The sequence below is a fragment of the Chrysemys picta genome, chromosome 19, assembly GCF_011386835.1.
Source record: "Chrysemys picta bellii isolate R12L10 chromosome 19, ASM1138683v2, whole genome shotgun sequence".
Taxonomy (NCBI): Eukaryota; Metazoa; Chordata; order Testudines; family Emydidae; genus Chrysemys; species Chrysemys picta.
In genome coordinates, this window is record NC_088809.1 from 10394724 (window position 1) to 10419570 (window position 24847).

At 43.6% G+C, this 24847-nt stretch overlaps 1 protein-coding gene across 6 annotated transcripts in view; it reads left to right on the forward strand.

Annotated features, from left to right (window-relative positions):
- RAP1GAP2 (RAP1 GTPase activating protein 2) overlaps positions 1 to 24847 on the forward strand; it is a 301497-nt gene that overhangs the window by 180649 nt on the left and 96001 nt on the right. For all 6 annotated transcript variants that reach the window (XM_065573327.1, XM_065573328.1, XM_005298907.5 and 3 more), the window contains one exon: positions 21546 to 21630. In XM_065573327.1, the coding sequence (XP_065429399.1) occupies positions 21546 to 21630 (85 nt within the window). The remainder of the gene's footprint in view (positions 1 to 21545; positions 21631 to 24847) is intronic.

Sequence of the window (24847 nt, forward strand, 5' to 3'; positions counted from 1 at the left end):
TTGCCCAGGAGAATGCAGAGCGCATTTAAACATTTACTGTGAAATCTTTAAGGATAGTACATTGATATCTCCCCTCCCACGTGTGTGTTTATACTAACCCAATTTAAAACCTGCCTGTTAGCGCAGACATACAACGTAATAAAGCAGCGAGCACTTGTAACAAGTTTTTTTCATCCAGGTTTTGGATTTAGAAAACAAGAGGAAAATAGTTAATCTAGGAAGGAAAAATGATTCTGTGGTTAAGGCACTGGCCTTGGGCTCAGGTGATCTGGGTTTAGGTTCTGGCTCTGCCGCAGACAACTTGTGTGATCCTGGGCATGTAATTTAGGGCTAGACAGAGCCCCACAGTAGGTGTGGTACAGAGCATTGGGTGGCATTCTGTGTTACTGAATAGGCAGTCTATGCATGGCCAAACCTATAGCCCTCTGTGGGTCATAGCTAAATCCCTCTGAATGGCCAGAAGCTCTGGGGGAGTCGAGCTGTGACAACAAGCATAACTGTAAATACCTCAGTGACTCAAGTCACATTGGGTAACATTTTCAAAAGTGCCTAGGTGACTTAGGAGCCTAAATCCCTTTGAAAGTCATTGGCCGATAGGCTCTTATTGGGCCATCCTTAGGCAAAACACCCCTTGCAAAGAATGGAGTATGCTCTGCTCTGAAGAATGGAAGTAGGGGTTGGGATCCAGGACTCCTGGGCTCCAACTGAACTTTTGCCACTGACTTGCTGTGTGATCTCCCTTAAGATCCCCTGGCCTCTTTGCTACCAAAAGTGATTCCAGATGCTTAGATAAAAGGTGCACGAGATGAGAAAAGTGTTATATTGGGGCACATTTATATTAGAGAGAGAGAACTATCAATGAGATCCTTGCAATGATACTGTATAGATTCATTTTGTAATGAAATGGAAAGAACGTTTCTTCCCATAAAGATCTGTGAGGTGGATTTTTCAAAGAGTCACAGAGCCAAACCTATCCCCGGTGTAACTCCATTGAAAACAGTGGAGTTGTACCAGGGATGAATTTAGGTCCATCATCTATTCTTTAAATCAGAGCTTCTTACAGTGAAGCTGTTGCATTTACTTTAGGCCTCTATATAATTGAAAACTTGCTCTAAAACCATTCCTGGCTTCGTACAAGTACTTGATTCCCACTCCTCAGAGTGGAATAAAGCAATCAATTTAGCTGCTGGTAGGTGGTTATGTTATTGTGTCACACACTGGTTTTCAACCTGTGCTCCACAGACTCTTGGGGGTCGGCAGACTATGTCTAAGATTTCCAAAGGGGTCCCCATCTCCATTTGAAATTTTTGAGGGGTCCTCAAATAGGAAAAGGTTGAAAACCTCTGGTGGAACACAAAAGCAGTGGGACAGCACTCCGTGTAAAGCAAGATAATTTTATCAGGCTTTCAATATTTTAAGCTTGCCTTTTTAAAAAAAAATACCTCACAAAGTCAAATTCAAATAGTCATCATACTGTTTTAGGGCCTGATCCAGTGTCACTGAAGACAGTGAAAAGACTCTCACACTGTCTTAGTTGAGTTATTGGTCCTTTATGCTTCATGAACTCATCCTCATTTGCATTATATCAGAGGCTAACTGAACAAGAATGCATTCTCCAGATAGCCTACGTGATAACGTAGCAACTAAACGAAGTTAAATTTTTTTTTGGAAATGAAAACTTTAGTGGGAAGTTCTTGTTTCTTTCAAAAATTTCCAAATTTGTCTATGAAAAATTGGTGAAGCCTTAAAAACGTTCAGTTTTCAAAAACTAAAAGCAACCAAAAGCTGAAACATTTTAAAAATTGTTTTTCATATATTGAAAAATGAACATTTTAGGGGGCTTGAAAACTGAAAAATATTCAGCATTTGGTCTTTCCTTTTAAAAAAATGAATAAAATCAGTGAGACTGTTTAACTCCCGCCGAAAATGTTCATTTATTTTGAATTTTTTTTGGCAAAACATAATTACCATTTTCCAAGCAGCACTTGTAGCAATGTCCATCATAGGTCATTAGCAGGAATCGAAACTACAAAAAGCACAAGCCTATGTAATTTGAGCTAAAGGAGGAATTTTGCTAGTTTGTAGCAGTAATAGACTATTATCCTCTGTATGAACTAGAAACTAGATGGAGATAGGACACACTCAGCAAGAGCGTTACAACTTTATTCAGCCTAAGTGTGCTCCCAGCTACAAGCTCCAGAATCTTCCAGCCTACCAGTGTCAGTGACTTTTCTTCTTTATGGATTGCCTCGTTGTGTGGAATGGCTTCTGGTTCAACAATCGCTCCAGAGAATAGGCATAGTCTTGAAAGACAGAGTCATACAGTCAGCACTAAAAAGTTTTCAAGCTATATGCAAATAGCCGGTCTCTCCAAGTGTTTCCTAAATAATCATGGTTTAGAAATAAAAGCAGCTCACCCATCATCTGCTGTCTTTAATATACATCCTACACAATCATTTTATCACCCACCCGTAGTCATTACAGTATATAAAGAGAACAATGGATAAGCCATTAATATATAATGCAGGGTAAAACATAATTCTATTAAGCAGTCTCTGATGGAATCTCAATATACAGGAGCAGACTTTGGGATGGAAGTGGTTTAAATTACATTTTTCTTAGATCCTGAGCCATCTCTTTTTCCTTCGCTCCCCTTTGTTCCGTCTTGTACTCTCCTCCAATCTTCTCTCTTGTTTATTTTTCTTCTGTTGTCTTCACTCCTCTGTTTGCTGTGTCTCTGTGTATAATTCTGTACTGGGGCTGAGATGCAAGATCCTTCCTCCTGCAATTGAAATACACTAGCTAATGATGGGATAAAAGCCTACTACAGCTACTAGCCAGTGGAGGTACTCCTTTAGCTCAGTGGTAGAGCCATACTTTCAGTGCTGAAGATCCTCGGAATCACACTGTACTAATGATGCATGGGACAATCATGAGTAAAACTGGGACCAAGGGGAGGAGCAAGAGAAGAAGGGAATGATAAAAATATATTTGGCTGCAGGGTTTCCCAACGGAGACTATCATATAATGAACTCAGACTCAAGAACAATATGACTTGGGGTGGGTCACGAAGGATAAAGTTGGTTTGGCGTAAGTGCATTAAGGTATTTCTTTAATTAGATTTACTAAGTAATGTAGATTTTGATGGCTTTTTGCTAATCTGCCTAATTAGGACAATGAACAAATAACATTACCGAAATGATGTGCATTGGCTTCCAGGAAGACTCCTCAATGGTCGGAGCTTGCTCCAGACCTTGACAGTTTCAAGTGAACGGGATGCTTGAATTAGCCTGGACTCTGGACGTGGGGCATAGGGACGGGGATGGGATGTGATGGTTTGGCAACTGGCCAGGATTGTGGAATACTGTAGTAGGCTAATTCCTTGAGCAAATTCATATGTAGGCGGTGGGCAGAAAATTTCTAGAGCCACATGCAGAACAAAACGTGTTTGGGTAACGTTTCACATTACCGTTTCCTGATAAGTTTTTTATTTAGTTGGAACTCTTATTTAAAACGTATGTCGTTAGGATTAACAGGTATAACCCAGTGCTCAGGACTATCATAAATCATGCACCACTGAAATTTCACTGAACCCATGATGAGGGCTTAGGTGATTTATCGCAGCCCCTTACCTCCTTGAGAAACACCAACTCCATGACCTGCACCCCTTTATAGTAATCCGATTGGGCATCGGGCTGCTGGCATTTAACCTTATATGTGGCAGACAGCTGAATTGTTTTGGGTGAGGCTGACACTCGAATTCAAGGTGACGTAGATAAATGCATCACTGATCATTAACAACTAATAGAAATTGCTCATTAATGGACAGATTTTGCACTTATTGAAATCAGGGGGCAAGTCTGGCCCTAAACATGAAATTTATTGTGCAAAAGAAAAACCCGTTGGTGAGATGAGTATGATGCTATGGCAACCTGTTACAAAACCCAGATAAACCAGAGCAGACACAATTATTTGTGCACGTCTCTCCAACTTTAATCCTTATGAGCAGCAGGATTGGCCACACTTTGTGCCTTTGGGTCCATTGTTTAACCTCAGGAGCCTGCTCCAGAGCTGGGATCCAAATACAGATTAGAGCAATCAAGCTGGAGCACAGGCGTCAAAGGAAATGCAGCAAAGGAAATGTGGTTTACTCCGGACCAGGCTGTGCTTTTACGCAGAGCATCCCATCAAGTCAAAGAGCAAAGAACAATACCTACCTCTTCTGTAGCTCTCTTCATCTGCAGACAGAGGTGAGCTCGCACTTGATAAATGAGAATGGAAGAGCTGGATAAATAATAGAGCTGGTTGGAATAGGAATGCCTCTCTTCCCAACACACAATTTTGACCAAACTTTGTTGACAATTTCTTGTGTTCTCATAAAATAACAAAACACACGACTGAAAAAAAGTCAGTTTTTAGAAGAATACCTGAAAAAATTAGATGAAAACAGGTTTTTTTTAAAAAAAGATGATGGGGTTGTTTTTTTTAACCAGCTCTAAAAAGTAGGTCAGTACAATTTCATCCCTTGATTATAAATGTAATGTTTGGAAAGAAAGGAGACAATTTTCATTGATGCTCAAGGCATTTTACTTCGCACTGACAGTGTAAACGTATATTATGCCCACTCTGCACTGCCAGCGTGGTGTAAAGGGGCTTTAATGTCAACGAGAATCAGGCCCAGAGTGTTCCAGGTTTTGACATAAAAAAAATGTAGTGATGAGCAGATTCTGTTGCTCTTTTGCACATGGAAGAAACAACCCCTAGAGCACTTTGTATGTGCCCATTATCCCCCCTCTTTCCAGCAGCCACACAATGCAGAAGGCATCTTGCACTTTACTTTCCTACACTTCACTTGATTCTGCACACTGCATCTCCATAGGTCTGGAGGCAGCAAGATCCATTTTTCTATCTCATATCAGCCGTCTTCTTTCTCTGTTGGACCTTTAGGGAGGAACCCTAGAAGAATCAGCCGTTTCAATGTTAAATACATCAGGGACTTCCCATTTGCTTGTTACCCACAGAGAATACGCACAAGCAGCGAAGCCTCACAGCAGCCCATTCAGAGATAGATACCGCCTGCTCGAAGCTGTCTGTGTGAAGTGTGGTTTGGTTCCTCAGCTGGTGAATGGTGATAAAGCACCATTGAGGTAAATGAAGATCACACCCATTTACACCCTTTGAAGATTCGGCCCAGTTCTTTGGTCTGCTATCCCCTCAGTTCATTCGGAAAGGAAATAGGCCAATAATGTGTGCGATTTACCACTCTGCCGCTCCGTTTCAACACGGGTTTAACTCTGCTGAAATCAGCGGGGTTAACCAATGGAGCTGACAGTGGTCACGCAGCTTGTGTGCTGTACCCAGTGCTTTTCACACTGTCCAGACTTGTCTCATTGTCTCCCCTCTGGCTCTTTGTTGCATCTGTCTGTTGTCTCTTGTCTTACAATTAGCGTGTGAGCTCCTCAGAGAAAGGTCTGTTTTTTTTGTCTGTGATTGTGGCCTCTAGGTGCTATCACGCTATAAATAATAATAATGGACATAAAATTGGAGGAATAGTGTAGTAGATCAGACCAGCACATTTGAGCAAAGTTCAAATACTTTATCTTAAACCAGTGGTGCCCAACCTTATTATACAGGAGGGCCACGTAAACCGAAGCACAACCTCGGGTGGGCCAAACAGATTCTACATATATTTTAATAAGATTTAGAGTCACCTGTATCGATTTATATTTTAAGTTCAGCTTGTTCCGTATGTATTTAGAGAGCTTGTTTCTATGTACAGTATTGTCTGTTTACATGTGTAAACTAAAATGATGTACACATGACAACAAAACGGTAATGAACCCACTGTTAGTATATTGTGTTGAAGCAGGCCGTGGGCCTTATGAAATAGTCTGGTGGGCCGTATGTGGCCCACGGGCCATACGTGGGCCTTATGAAATACTCAGGTGGGCCATGTATGGCCCACAGGCCATAGGTTGGACACCCCAATCTTAAATGGTAGCTTTACAGCGATACAGTAGTTTTATCAACAGTTAAGCGGCTGAGCAGGAGGGTGACTGCATGAGATATTTCATGATGGAGATAAAATATTTAAGATTAGCTCCTCTGATGGACCTCCTTGTGAATATTTGCACTGCTTCTTCTTCCAAGACCTAAAAGCTTGACGATATCAAGGGCCAGAGCCCCAGCTTGTGTAAATTGTCAGCTCTTCACTGACGTCTGTGGCACTTTGTGGTTTTATACCAGTTGAGGAACTGGCCCAATATGTTTAATCTGACAATCAGAAAGGCTATCGGGCTCCTTTTCTTCATTTTGTAAATTATTCAATCTGCCTGCACTCTAGTATTCTGTGAGTACCAGAATAATTAAAACGTCATCCCCAAATCAACACTTAATTAAAAATCATCAGATCATTTTGGGTTAGTTGGAATCTCAAGGGGATCATGTAGCCCTTTCCCCTGTGTGTTGCCGTCTGGACATCATTATTTCTAAGCCACCCTTAATAGATCGGTGTCTAGTCTTCGCCTTGAATGACAGCAATTCCACAACTCCCTTGGTTGCTTGCTCCATTGCCGGAGATGTTATAACACCTCCAGGAACAGTTTTATGGGCCTGAATTTGGCCCAGAAGTTTTCTCTAATATCCAATCTATATTTCCCCTGCTGTAGCTTAAATCCATTGTGGTTTGTTCTGTTCTCATTAACTAATGAGAACTATTGATCCATGTCCTCTCAATACCCTCATTTTATCTATTTGTAGACAGTTACAATGTGTCCCCTAAGTTCCTCTTTATCTAAACAACCAAACGTGCTCATTTCATTCAAACTTTCCTCCTAGGACTTACTTGCCAAACCTTTCGTCGCTGCTGCAGTTCTCCTTTGAGCTCCCTTCAATTTGTCTGGGCATTTTACCTGTGCTGGCAGAGATTCTCTGCGGTGCTAAACCCAGAATTCAACACTGCAGAGGGGAGAGAGTCACCGAGCTAGCTTGCTGTGGCTCTTAGATTCTATGCTTGGGCCAGCCCCAGCCCGAGCTCCTGAATAAGTTAATGCAGCCTACCGGACCTTCCGTCACACTTCAATGGATCTGAACTGATTTACGCCATCTGAGCAGCTAGTCAGGAATGTTTCCAAAGTTTGAAGGTGTTTAGGCCTGTCATTAATCCTAGTTAGCTTTTTTTTTCTTTTGGTGACAGCTGCACAGCGTTGACCGAGCAAAACGTCCTACATTCAAATTGATGGCATGTGTCTGTCTGGCTGTTACGACAGAATGCATTAACTTCTGAATGCCGCATCTGATCCGCTGCAAAACTTCAGGGAATGTTTCACAGCCCCCGATGCGGCAGAGGGGGGAATGCGGAGACACACAGAGCCCCTGCCCTGGTGGGGAAAGGGCATGCAGAGACTCTGGGTAGGCTGGGAGAAGGGGTGCAAAAAGAGCCCCAGGCATGGGGTGGGGTGGTGATGGTGGTGGTGAGGGGCTCACAGAGCCCCTGGCATGAGGGATGAGTGGGAAGGGGTTTCAGGAAGTCCCTGAAATAGAGGGGAAAGGGAGGGTGGGCCCACAGGAAAGTTGTGGGGGAAAATGGAGGCATGGCAGGAGCCCCTGGTGCATGAACTGAGGTTGGACTCCACAGGCTACTACATGTGCAACCCCCAAGTTCATTTATAGGTAATGATTTATCCACTGTAACCCCCTTCATAGTGTATTAACTTTTCCAGCATGATTTGAGGACGTAGATGATTAAGAGGGTGGTATGGCAGTACTCTGCTGGGACTGAAAAATTCCAGATAGGAGCAGGTCCCATTAATGGTAAGAAAGAAATACAGTAATAAGATAAAGGGGGTAAATAAAATACCAAGAAAGGTGTTTTGTCAAACAATAATAATAATGGGTTCAGAATGCTGTAAGTATTTTTGCTTTGTTCCAATTGACCTCCTTCTAGTCGTTAATATTGTAATTAAGGTAAGTGCATTAATGCACCGTATTCACAGAATGTACTCACAAACGGCAGCCCTTCTACCACATCTACTAGTGTCAAGTCACAAGAGAACACTACAGTCCCAGTCAGCAGTCATGGATGTAAAGCAGTCTCATGCAGTTTTCATTTGCTTTATTTTGACGTCAGCCCTGCAGTGACAGGGAGAGGTGCCAATTCCAAGAGCTCTTTCATCTGGTAGCATTCAGATTGCAAAGTTACGAAGGTCAGTCTTGCTAACTTAAAATGTGTAAAAATACTGTTAAAGCATTCGGGCTAAACTGATTGTGAAGAGAAGAAAACAATCAGTGGTATGATATACAGGTGACGCTAATGTAGAACATTTGTATTGTCACAATAAATAGAACCACAGGCGATCTTAAACAGGAGGCATTTATGAAAGAAAAAACTGCAGCTACAGTCACAAACACACAGGAATCCACATTGATTGAGTTCCAGCTTAGTCTCCGTTGTTTACCAGGGACCACATGCCATCAGGATCTCTATGAAGCACAAAGGGACACCTAGGGTTGGATTTTCAAAAATCACTCAGCCATGGCCTAACTTTGCTTTCATGTAAGTCAATGGGAGCAAAGGTAAGCCACTGCTGAGCACTACTGAAAATCCCACCCTAATGGCTGAACGATATAATGGAAGCAAACATACCGTTGTATTTATAATGCCTTTCAGCCTCCTAGATAGTCCCGGAGCTACATACAAACAGAAATCAATCATCACAGAAATGCAACTGCTTCTGGAAATAAATAATGACCGCTGTTCAACAGCACACAGCCGCACTGCGGAGGTGGAAAAACAGGAAGTGGAGAACGCTGCATCCAATTGAGATTGCAGGAGGAATTTTCTGAATGATCATAACGGACCCTGCTCCCCTAAAATCTGCTGAATCTAGGGTCATGAAATGTAATTACTTCAGCTGCCATTTGCCAGGTTGTTGATTTTAACATCCTCACCTGTTCCAACGACGCCTTGTCATCTTTACTGGCCACAGGTAGTCAGGACTTAAGTTTGACATGTCATCTTGAAGAAGTGTTGTAGGCCAAAAGGAAAGGAAGAGTCCTAGTGTCTTTGTGGTAACAAGTACCAGGAAAAGGTGAGGAGGGAATAGGGAAGCTGCTTGTTCATTTTACCTAAATTGCGGGTCAAACTGCAGAATTAGAATGAGGATTTCAAACATCCCTAAGTTGATGGTTCCCATTGTTTTTTGTGGAGCGGTTAATGTCTAGGAGCTCCAGTTACGAGCCAGGACCCCATTATACTAGGTGCTATACAAACGCACAGCAAAAACATGGTTCCTACCCTAAATAGCACAGGAACATGCTTGTGTCTGCAGTTTTGGGTCAGATCATTATAAACCGTCTTGCATACTTGCCAAATTAGAATCTGGGTTTGGATTTTGAACCTTGGCCCCATTGCCAAAAATAGAATATTAAGAACACTCAAGAAGAACTGCCCTTGGAACTGTTTAGAAGGATATTAAACAGCAGATCTTGGAACCACCACCACTAGGAAATCAGTAATGCCACTAACGGAGGAATCCTTTAGAATATAACATGGGGTGGGAAGGTATTATTCAATTAAATGAACAGAGAGAGTCTCAGAGCCCAGACGCCAGCCCAAGCCAAAATGTCTACATGCTTATTTTTAGCACTGTAGTGAGGGCCTGAGTCTGTAGAACTGGGCTTTGAAACTTGCTGCTCCAGTTTTTGTTGGTTTGTTTGTTTGCAGTGTAGACATACCCACTGCGGTTTTACTGTAGCCTGGAATAATCAAGACCCATCGCATGAAAGCTCAGTTGCATCTCACTATACAGGCTCCAGGATTCTCTTTCAGGCTTCACTCTTTTGGTGCCTGATCCAAAGCACACTGAAGTCAGTGGGCATCTTTCTCTTGACCGCAGCAGGCTACAGATCTATCCAGTGGTGGGCCCAGGAGTTTGCGTGTGCCCATTTTACCTCTAAAAATATAAATCTCATCCCTCCCAATGAGATCTTTGGCTTAGCGAGCTAGCCGGCTGCCGCAACATTTTTTTTCCTAAAAAATTCCCTTCTAATCCTGCTTAATTCCTTCCTCTTATTCTGTGCTATTGGGCAAAGGTCAGGGAGAGACAACGGTTTATCTCTGGCATTGCATCCATTTCGCTCCTCTATTATTTCTCGAGTCCCCCCGTCTTGTCCTAATCATGAGAGCTCAAGAGAATCCGGATTAACATGCCCACCACCATCCTACTGCCAGAGAGATCCTTCCTTGGCAGTTACTCAATACTCACCCCCATATCCCCAGGGCCTGTGCTGCTTTCTCCTGAATAAAGAATTTCTTGAGCAGTAGTATTTCCCAGAAAGCAAGTGTAGCCATTGGCCTCCTTGCATACAGGGAACCCTACATTCTTCTTTGATCTTCACTCGCTTTTACTTCCCTTGACTTTTAGTAGTATTCGTTCTCTGGAGCTGTCCATCTGGCCCCATTCGGGAATAGAGCTGGGTGGAATATTTCAGACAAAATTCTTTTTTCATTAAAAAATGCAGATTCAGGTCAACTGAAATGTTTTGTCACTTTGTGTTCCGTTCGTCAAATTGTTGGGTCGAAAAAGAAATGAAAATTCCGAAAAAGTCAAAACAGTTCGTGTTGACATTTGCGATATGAAATGTTTTGCCTTTGATGCAAAAAGGTGTTCTGTTTTTGAAATTTGATTTCAGTTGCATTACTTTTTTTGTTTACTTTTTTGATATGCTGAATTGTTTTGGGTTGACTCGAAACTTTTTTTTTTTTTTTTAAAGACTTTTTTGGTTCAAAAAAATCAGTTATTTGCACAGCTCTGTTCATGAACTATCCTGTGTATCCGTAGGGAACACAATGTGTAATCCTGCAATGTTCCAGCTTCAAGCTCTGGGGTTTTGGCAGTCTCCTGGGATACTACAAAGAGTACATTATGGGGAAGCTGCAGAACACCACTAAAATCCTAGGGGTCAGGTTCTGGTTCGTTACTCATGTTGGATAGCATCTTACTCCTTGAGTAACTTCCATTGGCTTCAATGGAACTAACTAAGGTAGTGTTTCCCAAACTTGGGACACCGCTTGTGTTCGCTGCTCCAGGCCAATGGGAGCTGCTGGAAGTGGCGCAGGCCGAGGGATATGCTGGCCACTGCTTCCAGCAGCTCCCATTGGCCTGGAGCAGTGAACCGCGGCCAGTGGGAGCTGCGATCGGCCGAATCTGCGGACGGGGCAGGTAAACAAACCGGCCCGGCCCGCCAGGGGCTTTCCCTGCACAAGCGGCGTCCCAAGTTTGGGAAACACTGAACTAAGGCATAAGGTATTACCTAAGGTGAGTAAGTTTATCAGAATCCCACTGCACCAGAGCAGTGTACTGAGTCAAATGTTCATTTAGTAATCAATATCACTATTAGCCATCTAAATGTCTTCCTTTGCAGAAGTACATGTAGCAGGTGTAGATTGAGGCCCCCATCTCACAAAATGTTCTGTGAAGCTGGAGCCCCGTTGACTCCAGTGGGGATCTGTGCACACGCAAGGATCTGCCCAATTGGAGCAGCTGTCAGGATCAGGGCCTTAGATGAGGACAAACGGCAGGTGCAGTTGTATAGGCTGGGCTGGGGAACCCTGAGTGGTTTGGCTTTCTCAGTCCACTCACATTGTTCATGGTAGTTGAGGCAGTGCATCAGTCTATGGGAAAGAGAACAGCAAGGTCAGTGTTAAAGCAATTCCTGTATTTATTCCTCTCCATTTTCCTGCAGAAGTGGCTTCAGTCTTGTTTAATTTCACCTGAACCAGCGGAGCAGAAGACAAAATATTTGCCTAGCCATATGGTTGTGATATATACTGATTATGAAAGCTGTGAATTAGTCAATGAGCACAACAGATGCAGCATAGCGAACTGCATAACGTACTTACGTGCGGCACAAAGGTCAAAGAAGAACATGGAAATAGCAAGAGAAGAAGGCTGGACTTGTCATTGAGGCAGAGGGTTTAATTCCTGGCTCTGCTACAAACTTCCATTTGACCCTGGGCAACTCACTCAATCTCTCGTGTATTGGTTCCCAATCTGTAAAATGAGGATAAAAGTACCTACTCTCTCCCAACCTTGGTCTGTCCTGTCTGTTTAGCCTGTACACACTTCAGGGTAGGTACGGTCTCCTATTATGTAGTATGTACAGCACCTGTCCCAATGGAGCTCTGATTTGAATGAGGCCTCTAATACTATGGGAATACAAATACAAATAATAATAAAAAATAACACACAAATCAGAGGTATCTGTGATCACTTGTGGTCTGTGTTACCAAGACCTCAGAATTCATACACCAAGACTCAGGGTAGACGTTAATGAGAAAACTCCCCTTGATGTCAATGGGGCCAGGATTTCATCCGTAGTACTAAAGCAAAGCACTGTCAAGTTTATTGGGTATATCCCGGCTTGGCTATTTACATCTAACTAAGACTGGCCAAAGGGCCCTATGTTAGCGTCTAGCTGGCTCTTGAGGAAAAGCTGGGACAAATGATTTGGAAGCTGCAGTAATACTCTGAAGTGGTTTATTTGTTGGTTGTTGACATATTCTGAAAAGGATGTTTCCAGGACTTGACATCATCTTTAAATATCGTGACACCGCTTAGTCCCCTGAAAATCCATGAGGTATGTTTATTGGATACCTGGCTCAGTGGACGAAAACCTGAACAACTGTAAATGACACAGAGTAATGAAGGTATATTATTTTAAAAATTATTTTCTTTGATTTTCTTCCACATTCCATATACAGAAACATCAGCTACGGAATACAGCTCTACTGCCGATTCTGTCTTAGGTAGCAAATTGAGCCCAGAGCTTGAATCCCTTACTCGGTTTGTACTCAGTCAACACTCTCTTTGGCTTGGTCTACACTAACCCCCTAATTCAAACTAAGGTACGGAACTTCAGCTACGTGAATAACGTAGCTGAAGTTCGAAGTACCTTAGTTCGAACTTACCTTGGTCCACACTCGGCAGGCAGGCTCCCCCGTCGACTCCGCGGTACTCCTCTCGCCGAGCTGGAGTACCGCAGTCGACGGCGAGCACTTCCGGGTTCGACTTATCGCGTCCAGACTAGACGCGATAAGTCGAACCCAGAAGTTCGATCGCTCGCCGCCGAACTACCGGGTAAGTGTAGCCAAGGCCTTTGACTTCAGTGGGAGTCTTGCCTGAGTAAGGACTTCAGGGTGCAGTCCCAAATCGACCTGAGTGAGCTCTGCATGAGCTTAGTAGCTGGGTTTCCGGACTTTGCATTAGCAAGTCATCATTTCCTAGGCTTGGGATATCTTTTTTTCTACAGTACTGAAAAGCCTGCCTTATGGACAGAGACAGTTTGCCATCTGGAGTGAGAAATGGCTAGAACAAGGAGAACCTGTTTTACATTTGTGTTTTGTACCGGTACAAGCAACTACTAAAGGAATGCAGTGAAAATCTGATGAAGAGACAGCAGGCCAGAACCTCATAGAAGTGCATCACTATAGCTCTGTTGACTACGGTGTACGGTGCGTAGCTTTTCAGTGACTTTGAGGGAGCTATGTTGATTTACAGCAGCACAAGAGCAGGCTTAGAGAGTCATGGGGGTCCATCTCCTTATGATTGCTTTGAAGTTAAGCTTTCTCGCCACTGTCTTAGCAAAATGATTTAGGCCTCACAGCATTAGAGACTGGGATAAATCCTTTAAGTTACGTCAGTTTCACTCAACACTGGGACAAGGGCAAAAAAGTGCAGATCACACCATGATGCGTTCTCCTGGGCCTTATAAAGAAAAATAAAGTGTTAATAGAAATAGAGCCAACAATGCCAGGTTAGTTCTACTGGAAGAAAAGAGAAAAATCCTCACCCATTATAACCAAATTTAGGGGCGTTACAGTCACTGGATTTGGTGTTTCCCTGTTATTTTGCCACATGAGTGCTTATTGTGAAGGAAGCTCTATTCTTGCTCTGGCTTGTAATAGATCATGTCCACAGTACATTGTAATGCATAGTCTGGTATTCTGCTAGTGAATATTTCTTGCCTAATACAAGTTTAGAATCTACTAAGCAGTATCTGGCTTGGAACTATGTTGCATTAGATTGGCTTATTCACAGCAGTTCTTTTAAGATAGAAAAGTTGCAGATATCGGGGTGAAATCCTGGTCCCGCTGAAGTCGATGGGATTTTTGCCAGCAATTGTAATGGGGCCTCTCTATAGGTCCAGATTCTGCCTGGCACTTACCTGCGTTGACAATGTATTCAGGAAGGTGTAAGGAGCTGGAGCACCATAAAGTGACCACATAGCCAAACAGCATTCTGATCCCTGGACCAAATTCTCTGCTGCGGTGAACAAGCACAGCTCCATTGTCTTGAATGGAATTTTGCCCATTTATACCAATAAAGACTTTGGCCACCCATGGTCAGGCTGCAACAACACTGCCGTTGGGAGGTACAATTTCTAGCTCAGTTAAATATATCTGTGCTATCTTTGGTAGCGCTAACTCACTAAAAATATCAGGGCAGCTGTGGGCGGCATGTGCAGCGGCTTGGGCTAGCCACAATAATATGCTGCTATTTTTAGTAAGCTAGCCCGATCAAAGCTAGCTCGGGTACATCTGCATATACCTCTGGCATAACCTCAGAGGGGAAAGAGCCTGTTACCCCAGGCCTGAGATGGACCATGGACTGCTGTTTAGCTGGGAATATCAGCCACTGTGTTCCTGCATTTAGGTAGGTTTTCCAGGATTTGCAACAATTTGCACTCCATAGCAGAGGGCAGGAACATGAGGCCTTTTATATATTTTGGATCCAAAAGGCTGCAGGAACTTTTAATACTTTGTATCTTTTCGGGGGGGGGGAAGAAAAAAATAACTGACACGATTTTTTTCCCTCTGCTTCTTGGTACTGATTCAATTTTCACCATTAGGAAGTGTTATCTGCACAGACACCACACTACATCTCCAGGCCTGACAATTCCTAACTGGTGTCAATAAGATGCGAGGCAAGTCGCCACGGGAGTCACTTGCTGTTACAAGACCAGAAGTGTTAGTTTGCTCGGGTTGTCACGGCGGGCACTTTTGGGGGTGGAATAAAAATCCTGGGCCTGATTCTCAGCTGGTGTAAATCTATATTGCTCCCTTGAAGCCAATGGAATTGTGCTGATTTACATCAGCTGAGGATGAGGCCCTTGTTCCAGATTTTCTAAAGTGCCTGCTAATTTTGAGTGCCACAGTTGTTTGGTGGCGAAGTTGAGGCAGTTGGGGCTTGTTTTTCCAAGGGGATGAACTCTCACAGCTCCAATGGGAGACAGTGGGACTGGTCGATCCGTAAATGCTGTTCATGGGGTTGCAGGTTCCAGTCCCCATTCTCCCTCCTCCCACCTAGGGTTGCCAACCCTCCAGGATTGTCCTGGTGTCTCCAGGATTTAAGGATTAATCTTGAATTAAAGATTATGTCATGTAATGAAACCTCCAGGAATACATCCAACCAAAATTGGCAACCCTACTCCCACCTATTCTGTTATTCCTCCTGCTGCTCTAAGCTAACTGTTGAGGAAAATAGGAATTACCATGCTAGATAAGACTAGCCCATTATCATGTATTTGACCATGGCTAAGTACCTGATGCTCTGGAGGAAGGTGAAAAAAACCCACCATAGTGAATAACTTTGGGATAAACTGCCAGTAGGGCAAGATTCATTTTCTTATCCTAGGTAGTTACAGGTTGGTTTATGCTCTGAAGCATGAACGTTTATAGTCCTTATACTTTCTTTTATCTTACTTAGAATAATGGTGGATGTTCAAATTATTCATATGACTGTCTAATCCTTTTTTTGAATCCTACTAAGCTCTTGGTCTCAGTGATATCTAGTGGCAGTGAGTTCCATGGGTTAATTATGTGTTGAAAGTGTTCTTTATATCAGTTTTTAAATGCGTTGCCTTTCACTTTCATTGACTGTCCCCTATGAAAAATGGGGCATAGGCTCATTCGATCTACCTTCTTAATCAGGGCCTGATGTAAAGCCCATGAAGTCAATGGAAGTTTTACCTTTGATTCCAATGGGCTTCCCATCCACCCCTACTTTGTATAATATACCACAGGCTGGCCACTTCACAGCCATTGTTGATGCTTCTTATAAATTAGTTTCAAGAGCTAGACCAGCTGGTATCTTCCCTCCCATCCCTTAAAGAGCCACTTCTCCAACATGTGCAGCCTTCTGAACCAGGGAATGAGATTCAGTGCCTCATTTCATGGGACTGCAGAACTGCTGCTTTACAGACTCTTCGCTTTTTTTTTATCCTTTCCATACATAACATCCCATTCTAAAAACAGAGTCTATTATTATTGTGGGCCTCATCCTAAGCCCATTGACGTCAATAGGAGACTTTCCACTGACTCAAATGGGCTTTGGATCAAGCCCTGTTTTCTTTTATTAGGAGACAGGTTTAGATAATCTCAAAAAATCTTTTAACAGAATGGTGTGTGTTTGTGTATACGTCTATACAAAAAGTCGCCTTACAAACATCTATATCTATATATAGCTGAATTGTGGCTTTTTCTGATCTGAGGGCTCCATGCAGGGCACCAGTCCTGTTATAGAAACCTTTCAAAGTTTTGGAAATTAACGTAACTGAATGTTCATATCCCAGGAGAACTTGTTACCCAGATTTCCCCCGAATCTCTCATTAGATGCATCTGTCACGGTGCATCAGTCAGTTGCATATTATCGCGCTTTGCCATCTTACAGCAGGTTACCATAGAAACCAAGGGCTTGTTATTGTAAAATAAACAGTTGGACAATTTTGGCCCAGTTACTGTGGGACTAACCTGGCAGGGATGAGAGTAAACTGAATTACATCTCAGTTTTTCTGGCCCCCCGGAGTTGCATCTAACACTACCGCTGTATGTGACAATATAAATGTCTGACTAGAAAGTTGGGTTTTTTTTTTTAAAAAAGAGACAGAGTACTTTTAACAAGTAAGCTACCATAGATTTCTCAATGTGTATCTTAAAAACATAGAATGTCTGTCATGGTTTTGTTTTCCTGGGGAAGAGTTTCCTAATACAGCTGCTTCCCCCCTACAACCATTATTTGAGGTGTAGTATATTATATCTGTATAGACTCACTATTGCAGTATCGGGGTGCCTCACAACACCCCTGGGAGGTCAGGCAGTGCTATCATCTCGGTTACACAGATGGGGAACGGAGGCACGGAGACAGTAAGTGTACATCCGCACTGCAAAAAGACCTCTTTGGCAACGAGTCTCAGAGCCCAGCTCAACCAGCTTGGGCTCGCGGTGCTCCGCCACAGGGCTAAAAATCGGAGTGTAGGCATTCCACCTTGGGTTCTGAAACCCGGCAAGCGGGGTGATCTGCACTGATATTTTGAGCTCCATAGCGTGGCCCTGCGAGCCCACCAGTTGACCCAGGCCCCGAGACTCACTGCTAAAGGTTTTTTTTTGCCGTGTAGGCATAGCCGAAGTGACTTGCTCAAGGTCACACAGGGATCTACAATGGAGCAAGGAATTGAATCCAGGTCTCTGAAGTCTTTAGGCTAGCACCTTATCCACTTTAGGCTAGCACCTTATCCTTCCTTTCAATGGCTGATGGTATTAAATATCCATGTAGCTGATGGTCAGAGCTGTGCAAATACAGCGGGGGATAAAGACTAGCAAACATTACTACAAATAAAACCCACCAGTTTGTTTCGAGAATGGTTATTATTAAGTATTTTTATTAGAGCAACTCCCAGAGGCTCCAGCCTCTATTGGAGCCCCCTTGTGTCAGGTGCTGTACAAACACATAGAGAGACAATCCTCCTCCCTAAAAGCTGGCAGTTTAAATAGGCAAGATAGACCCAAGTTCGGGGGGGGGAGAGGAAAGAAGTGCTACTGTGCCCATTCTATAGAAGGGCAAACTGAGATTAAGTGATTTCACTAGGTTGCCTGGGAAGTCTGTGGCAAAGATGAGAACTGAACTCAGATCTGAGTCCCAGCCCTGGTGCCTTAAGTACAAAACTATTCTGTAAGGATAGTTTTCCTTTCGGTATTCACAAGCCCTTTTATTTGATCTCTGAAAATATAAGTACAAGGGAATTTTTATCCGAAACTGTTCTTCAAGGGTGGAGTCCTGCTTTGTGGGTCTTGAGTGAGGCATAGGCTAGGGCAGGTTCTCTGCACAGTGGTGAATTTAACCCACAGGAGAGACTTGTGAGCAACTGTTTTCACGTGACTTTTCACACTGTCAGTGTTTCCCTGGCCAGCTTTCTGTTGATTTTGGAACCATTCGGGTAGGCACCAAAACCAGTCTCACGTGACTACACTGCAGTCAGAGGGGTGACTGCAACAGGTGTAAACATACGCTAGCTCCAATAACAATACACACGAAGCTGCGGCAGCACAGGCTAGTTGCTGGAGTGTGTACCCAGGGTCCCAGGTGAGCTTGTACAGTCCATGAAGCTGTGGCTTCATTGCTATTGTTGTTCAAGCTAGCTATGTTAAAGATCAGCTATATCTCTGATCGCAGGTTACCAATAACACAGTACAAACTGCAAATATCCGAAGCAATGAATAACCCATGAGAACCACCCATAGGTTTCCATAAAACCTTTCTATCTAAGTACTTCTATGCCCCCTTCCTTCCCCCGGCAAATGTTCATTAGTACATTCTCACAACCGCCCTGTGAGATAGAGAAGACTTATTATCCCCATTTACAGTTGGGGCATCAAGGCCTGGCCTGGATGCCTCACATAATATAGAACATTTGTGGCAGAACCAGGAATTGAACCCAGGTGTCCTGGATCCTTGAGTTTTAGTCACAGAACCACCCTTCCTGTCTTACCCCTTTGCCTGATAACTCTGAATGATGAGGATGTTGTTAAAAAATAAAAAGCGACTTGTGGATAACTGGTGGGGGGGGAAAAAGTGGGGATCTGAATTAGTTGTATAGATTCTGTTCCCTGAGAACAGCAAAGGTTTGAGCTGAATGAAACTAGAATTTCTGTCCTGTGGGAAATTCTAAGTTTTCTAAATTTTGTTTCTTTCTATTTTGGAACGAACCATCAAACTTTGGAATTTTCCATGAAAGGGAATATTCTGATTTGGAAACATCAAAACACTCCTCCAATCATTTGGAAACCTGTCAGTCAAAAATATCATTGAAATGGACACATATGCCTGCTACGCATTTCAAATCCAAGGAAACAGTGTATTTCCACAGAAAACTGTTCCATTGAACATTTTTCAACCAGCGTTAGCAGAGATGCAGGAGTGGGTTAAAGACTCTGAAAAGACTTCCTTTACAGAATTGTGTCATCGTAATTTCTCTTATTGATGAATTGGCAGACGCAATTTCTCTCTCTTCTCAAGGTGGTGGCTGCTGCTATCACTCCATGTAACTTGCAAACTCTATTTCAGGGGTAGTCAATTATTTTTTGTCAAGGTACAAATTTCTTGGTCAAGGTATAGTCAAGGTCCAGCCTGCAGAGAAACATTTTTCACACCACAATAATGATAATAAATAAAAAGATTTGGGGGTCCGTTCAAAAGCATCTGATGGTCCGCATTTGGCCTGTTGACTACCTCTGCTCTGGTCCATTAACTGCCCTTGAGCGAAATTATTTAGAGTGCTCTTTCACTCATTTCATTTAGTATTCATTGCTGTAGCACTGGTCATGATGAACGCATTCAAGACTGTGTGGGCAAAAATACTAGAACTTGGCCAAGAAGGTGCTGGGCTCAGTTCTCTGCTCTCTTATGTCAGTTTTACACAATTGAAGGGAATCACACTGGCAGGGCCGGCTCCAGGCACCAGCTTACCAAGCAGGTGCTTGGGGCGGCCACTGCGGAGAGGGGCGGCACGTCCAGCTGTTCGGCGGCAATTCGGCGGACGGTCCCTCACTCCTGCTCGGAGCGAAGGACCTCCCGCCGAATTGCCGCCGCAGATCGCGATCACGGCTTTTTTTTTGTTTGTTTGTTTGTTTTTTTGTTTGTTTGGCTGCTTGGCGCGGCCAAAACCCTGGAGCTGGCCCTGCACACTGGTGCCAAATTAGAGAAAGGAGTGGAAAATCAGGCCCACAGTACAGATCTGGATCCACATTAGTTTAAGACTATGGGAGAGAATTTCAAAGGCACAAATGGCAGGTAGGTTTCTATTGACCATCAGTGGGCATTAGGTGCCTAGCTGGTGTTTGTGCCTTAGAAAATCTCTCCTTGTGCTAAATAATCAAACTTGGGTCCCTAAAGCTAGACATCTAAATAAAAGTGGTTTGATTGTCCATTCCCATTAATGTACCGTGACTAACCCACGTTGTGGGTGCTCAACACCTTTAAAATCACTCCTCTTTTATATAGGTGAATAGATATGGATTTAGATACACCTCTACCCCAATATAACGCTGTCCTCAGGAGCCAAAAAATCTTACCGCATTCGAAGTGAAACCGCGTTATATCGAACTTGCTTTGATCTGCCGGTGTGCGCAGCCCCGCCACACCGGAGCACTGCTTTACCGCGTTATATCCGAATTCATGTTATATCGGGTCACGTTGTATCGGGGTAGAGGTGTACTCCCATTTGAAAATAGCAGCCCACACCCATTGCACACTGGAAGTTTCCAGTGGAAACATCTGAAACTGAGGGAGTGAAAATGACATGTTCAGGTGCATGCAGACCCGGTCTTCAGTTGCAGGTTAAGATCGCTAAGTGCCTTATTTAAAGCAGAATTGGCACTGTCTGCACCAGGGAGCCTCAATGGAGAGCTTGCACCAGGTGCTATCCACAAGGAAAAAAGACATATTGCAACTCAAGTTATTCACTGACCACAGCCCACTCTACGCAAGCTACCTACAGTGACCAACAATGTGTTACTACATCCTGCGCTAGTTATTTTCATTTCCACTGTGGATAAATGTTGACTTTTTAATAAAGATCACTCCTCTGAATGTGGCTTTCTTTCTATGCTAAACACACCGGACATGACACTGATCTGTGCTAAAAGTATTTGGTGGAGCTACTCCGGATTTACTCCAGTGCGACTAAAATCAAAATCTGTTCCACTGTGCATAATGTTCATGGTGTCGAGAGAGAGAGATGAACAAACACTGCTCAGTCAATAGATAACGCCAGATGGAGAAGATGGAGAAAAAAAAATTGTCGCAATGGTGTTGTCATAGAAACATAAGTCTGTTTATCTAACTCTTGGTCATCCCAGCCGTGTAAATCACCTGAAATGAAATTTACCTGCAGCACACCCTAGTTCCGGGCTCTATTTTGGTACCCTTTAGTTGGATTCCCAAAGAGAGAGCAGCCCACTTTATGGTACAATGAGGCATTTATAATCGACTGGGGTCAGAATCTTTCCAAGCTACAAGATTTTTATTTTATTTTATAAAATGTTTTTGTCACTGGTTAGATATTTATATTTAAAAACAAACCTTGACTTAAAAGTTTACAGGATTGAAAAAAATCAGAGGGGCCTAATTTTTTCCTCTCTGGACTGTACTTCTTTCTTCAAAGGCTGGGTAATTAGGAAAAGTGTTGAGATGGATCCTCTTCTTTTACAGGAAACAGGAGCTGTTAAACAACACAGATGTGACCATTCCAGACCGGCCTTTATCCCCTCCACTCACTGCCCCAGCAACTATGAAGGTAGGTTACGTACATGATATGCTACGGATTGCGTTCTTTACGTTTTATTCCTGTTCTGCTTTGCAAAGTGCATGCTGCGTCCCGTAGTGCGGGTGCAATATCTCTTGGAGGACTGGTGAAAGGAATCGTATGGTACATACACAGCCCGGCTTAAGGTGATTGTTTTGAAACTGAAGCTAGTTAATACCAGTGTTTAAAAGTAGCAGCTGTGTATCTCAGGCATTCCTGAGCGGATTCTGGAGTTGAGACGGAAGATTGTTCTGCTGCCATCAGCTAGGGTGGAGTGTGGCTGCAAAAGTCTATGGGCTACATTGTCCTACATCTCAGGCAGTCATTGACACCAGTGCAAAGCAGTTGTCAAACGATACTAACTCAGAAGGGTGGTAGCACTCTGGGCCCACTCTGCCTGAGTGACTGCACATGCTGCAGGGTAAAGAAGCATCTGACCCTTTGTCTGTCTTAAAAATTGTTCCTATGTTGTTATAACCTGGGGATCTGCTGCCAAAGCAGTGATTTTTATTTATGATTTGTGTGCCCGGTGCTGTACATAGAAGACGCAGCCCATGCCCTAAGGAGCCTATTTTCTAAGGGCTAGATTTTAGTCCTCGAAAGGAGCAAGGGCAGAAGTAGACTCTACTCCATTCTCCTTTATAGCGGCTGGGGAATGCAGGCCCGGCTCCTTCTTATAACCCCTGCGGATGTTGCCCAAAAAGGAATGGGGAAGGGTGGAAAGAGTGAGTGCCTGTCTGGACACCCTCCGACCACCACCATCCAGCACCTGTTAATGGAAATGGAAACAAGTCGCACCCCTGTGCATGAGCAGGGGGCACTGTCACGCCGCTGTGACCAGCCTGGGATTCCCTCGGAGGAATTCTTGCCCAGTCAGCTCCAGCTGCATTCAAGGCTTGGCGGAGTTGCCCTTGGAAGGCTTTGCCGCAGAGGAAGGATTTGAATGCAGAACGAGCGGTTGCGTCTGGAGCAAGGAGACAGAATGTCACGCCGCATCCTTCGGGGAGGGCTTGGTGGCCTTTTTGCTTAAATGTGGCATTGTTCCTCCCAGCTTGAGTTATGCACAGTATGCAAGAGTGCGTTATGCTCTGTGATGCATTATTGTCTTGTGTCACCCGGGATGAAATTCAGCCAGAACACTTAGTCCAAACCATCCTACATCACCTTCTCTCTACTCAGTCCTTCTGACTCCTTCGCAAACTCTTGGATGACGTTCCAGCTCAGCGCCGAGCCAGAGTGTGTTAGCAAGGGAGCTGAGAGCCCTGGAGCTCAGCAGAATTCCCTAGGAGGGTGATGCAGAAGGTACCAGACGTGGAAGCTGGAGGAGGGGGCTAGCTGAGGGGATTGGAGAGGCCAGGATCATGGAGATTTGGTAATTGGTGGAGGTGGTGTTGAGAATGTGTTTAATTGTAGAAGACATGGAGGAAACAAGAGGAGAAATGAAGGAAGGGGAATGCAAGGAAGTGATTGGCAGGGGATTTGGTGAAAGAGAGAGAGTGGGGAGATGTATGGGGTGAGAGAGAGCGGGGGAAGGGGAGGCGAAAAGGAGATTGTGAGACAGGGATGGTGTCTCAATTAGGGACAATTAGGAAATATCCCTCTATTGTCTTTTTCCTCCCTTTGGGGGAGGGAGGGTACATTTCAGCAGAGGCCTTCCCCAGACACTCACCAAAATCCTTACTCATTGAACCCCAAACATCCATCAGGAGGAACGTTCAACGTTGCAGGATTCCAGAGGCCTAACCCAACGCCCATTGAATTCAATCAGCAACGGGTATGTCTATTTGCACGAGAACACACCCCTAGCTCACAGGAACGTCCCAAGGAATAATTTGCTCATGCTTTGAAAGGGTCAAGCGCTGTGTAAGAGCTAAGCATTATTATTTTATGAAATGCAAAGCCCTTGAAAATGGAGGCGTATGCACTTTGGTTTTAAATTGTCAAAACGGGCCAGTCCTGTGTTTAAAAACCCTCCAACGCTATTGCATTTTGAAGTTTCTTTCTCTCTAAAAAAGGCATTTCCTTTTGTGCCAAAAACAAAACAAAAAGACGATGACAATGGGCCAAATCTTTGTTGTTTGTAAATAGGTAAAAATTTACCCATGTCAGTGGAGCAGTATCTGTTAACAGCAGCTGATAATTTGACCGTAGCGTTTTGAGATTTTGCATTGAGCTTTTTTTTTTTGCAAATCAATGTGCATCCCCAAATTCCAAAGTTCTGCATGATTTTTTTTATGTGAAAAGGGCCATTTCCTGGAAATTCTAGGTTGTAAGATGACCTGAAGTGAAAGGATGATAATATTTGACAATTTCCCCTTCCCCACAGCCCCTCAAACAAACAAACAAAGAAATTATTCATTGCTTTTGCTTACCACAGCTGGGTTCAGCTAGACTTTGCCTTTCTCTCCTGCTTTGTTTTGATATATTCATAACAGGATGTATAAATAAAGAGAAGACCTGCCTTCCCATAGGAGCCCATTTGTCCCAGAAGGATCTGTGGAGTAACTCTCAGCCCTTGCAGGCTAATCTTCCTGAGAGGGTTTAACACGATTTTCAATGAGAACTCCTGCCAGACAAGCTGTAAATGATGTTTTCTTTACGTTGCAATGATCAATGTAATATTTTCAGGGCCATGCACAGTTTTGTATTAGCTGTTTTGCATTGTTTCAAGAACAATGTTTTTTTTGGTAATGTGGTGTTAATTAAGGTTCAGGCAATACCACTTATAGCCTGAGTTTGGCAGAAGAAAGAGACACAGATGGCCAGATTCCCATCTCACGGCTGCTTTACAGCAGTGTAATTCCATTGGATCTGGCTCATAGTATATTCCCCTCAATCACACCGCTTCGTCAGACCCATTTTGCCTGCCCATAAGAAAACATTTTGTGCATCCGTATTATTTAGATGTATGCATCTACATATCTATGCAACTCTCTATATTTCGAGGATGCTGTGCTGTCCATTGGAACAGGATCCTACAGCCCTGTAGGGAATTTTGACATTGATTTCAATAGGATTAAAATAACAATCAGACCTAGCTCTTATATAGCACTTTTCATCCGTAGGTGTCAAAGTGCTTTAGAAAGGATGGAGGCATTCCCCATTTTACAGATTGGGAAATGGAGGTGAAGGGACTTGCCCAAGGTAACCCAGCAGGGCAGCGGCGGAACCAGGAATTGAACCCAGGTTTCTCGAGTAGCAGTCTAGT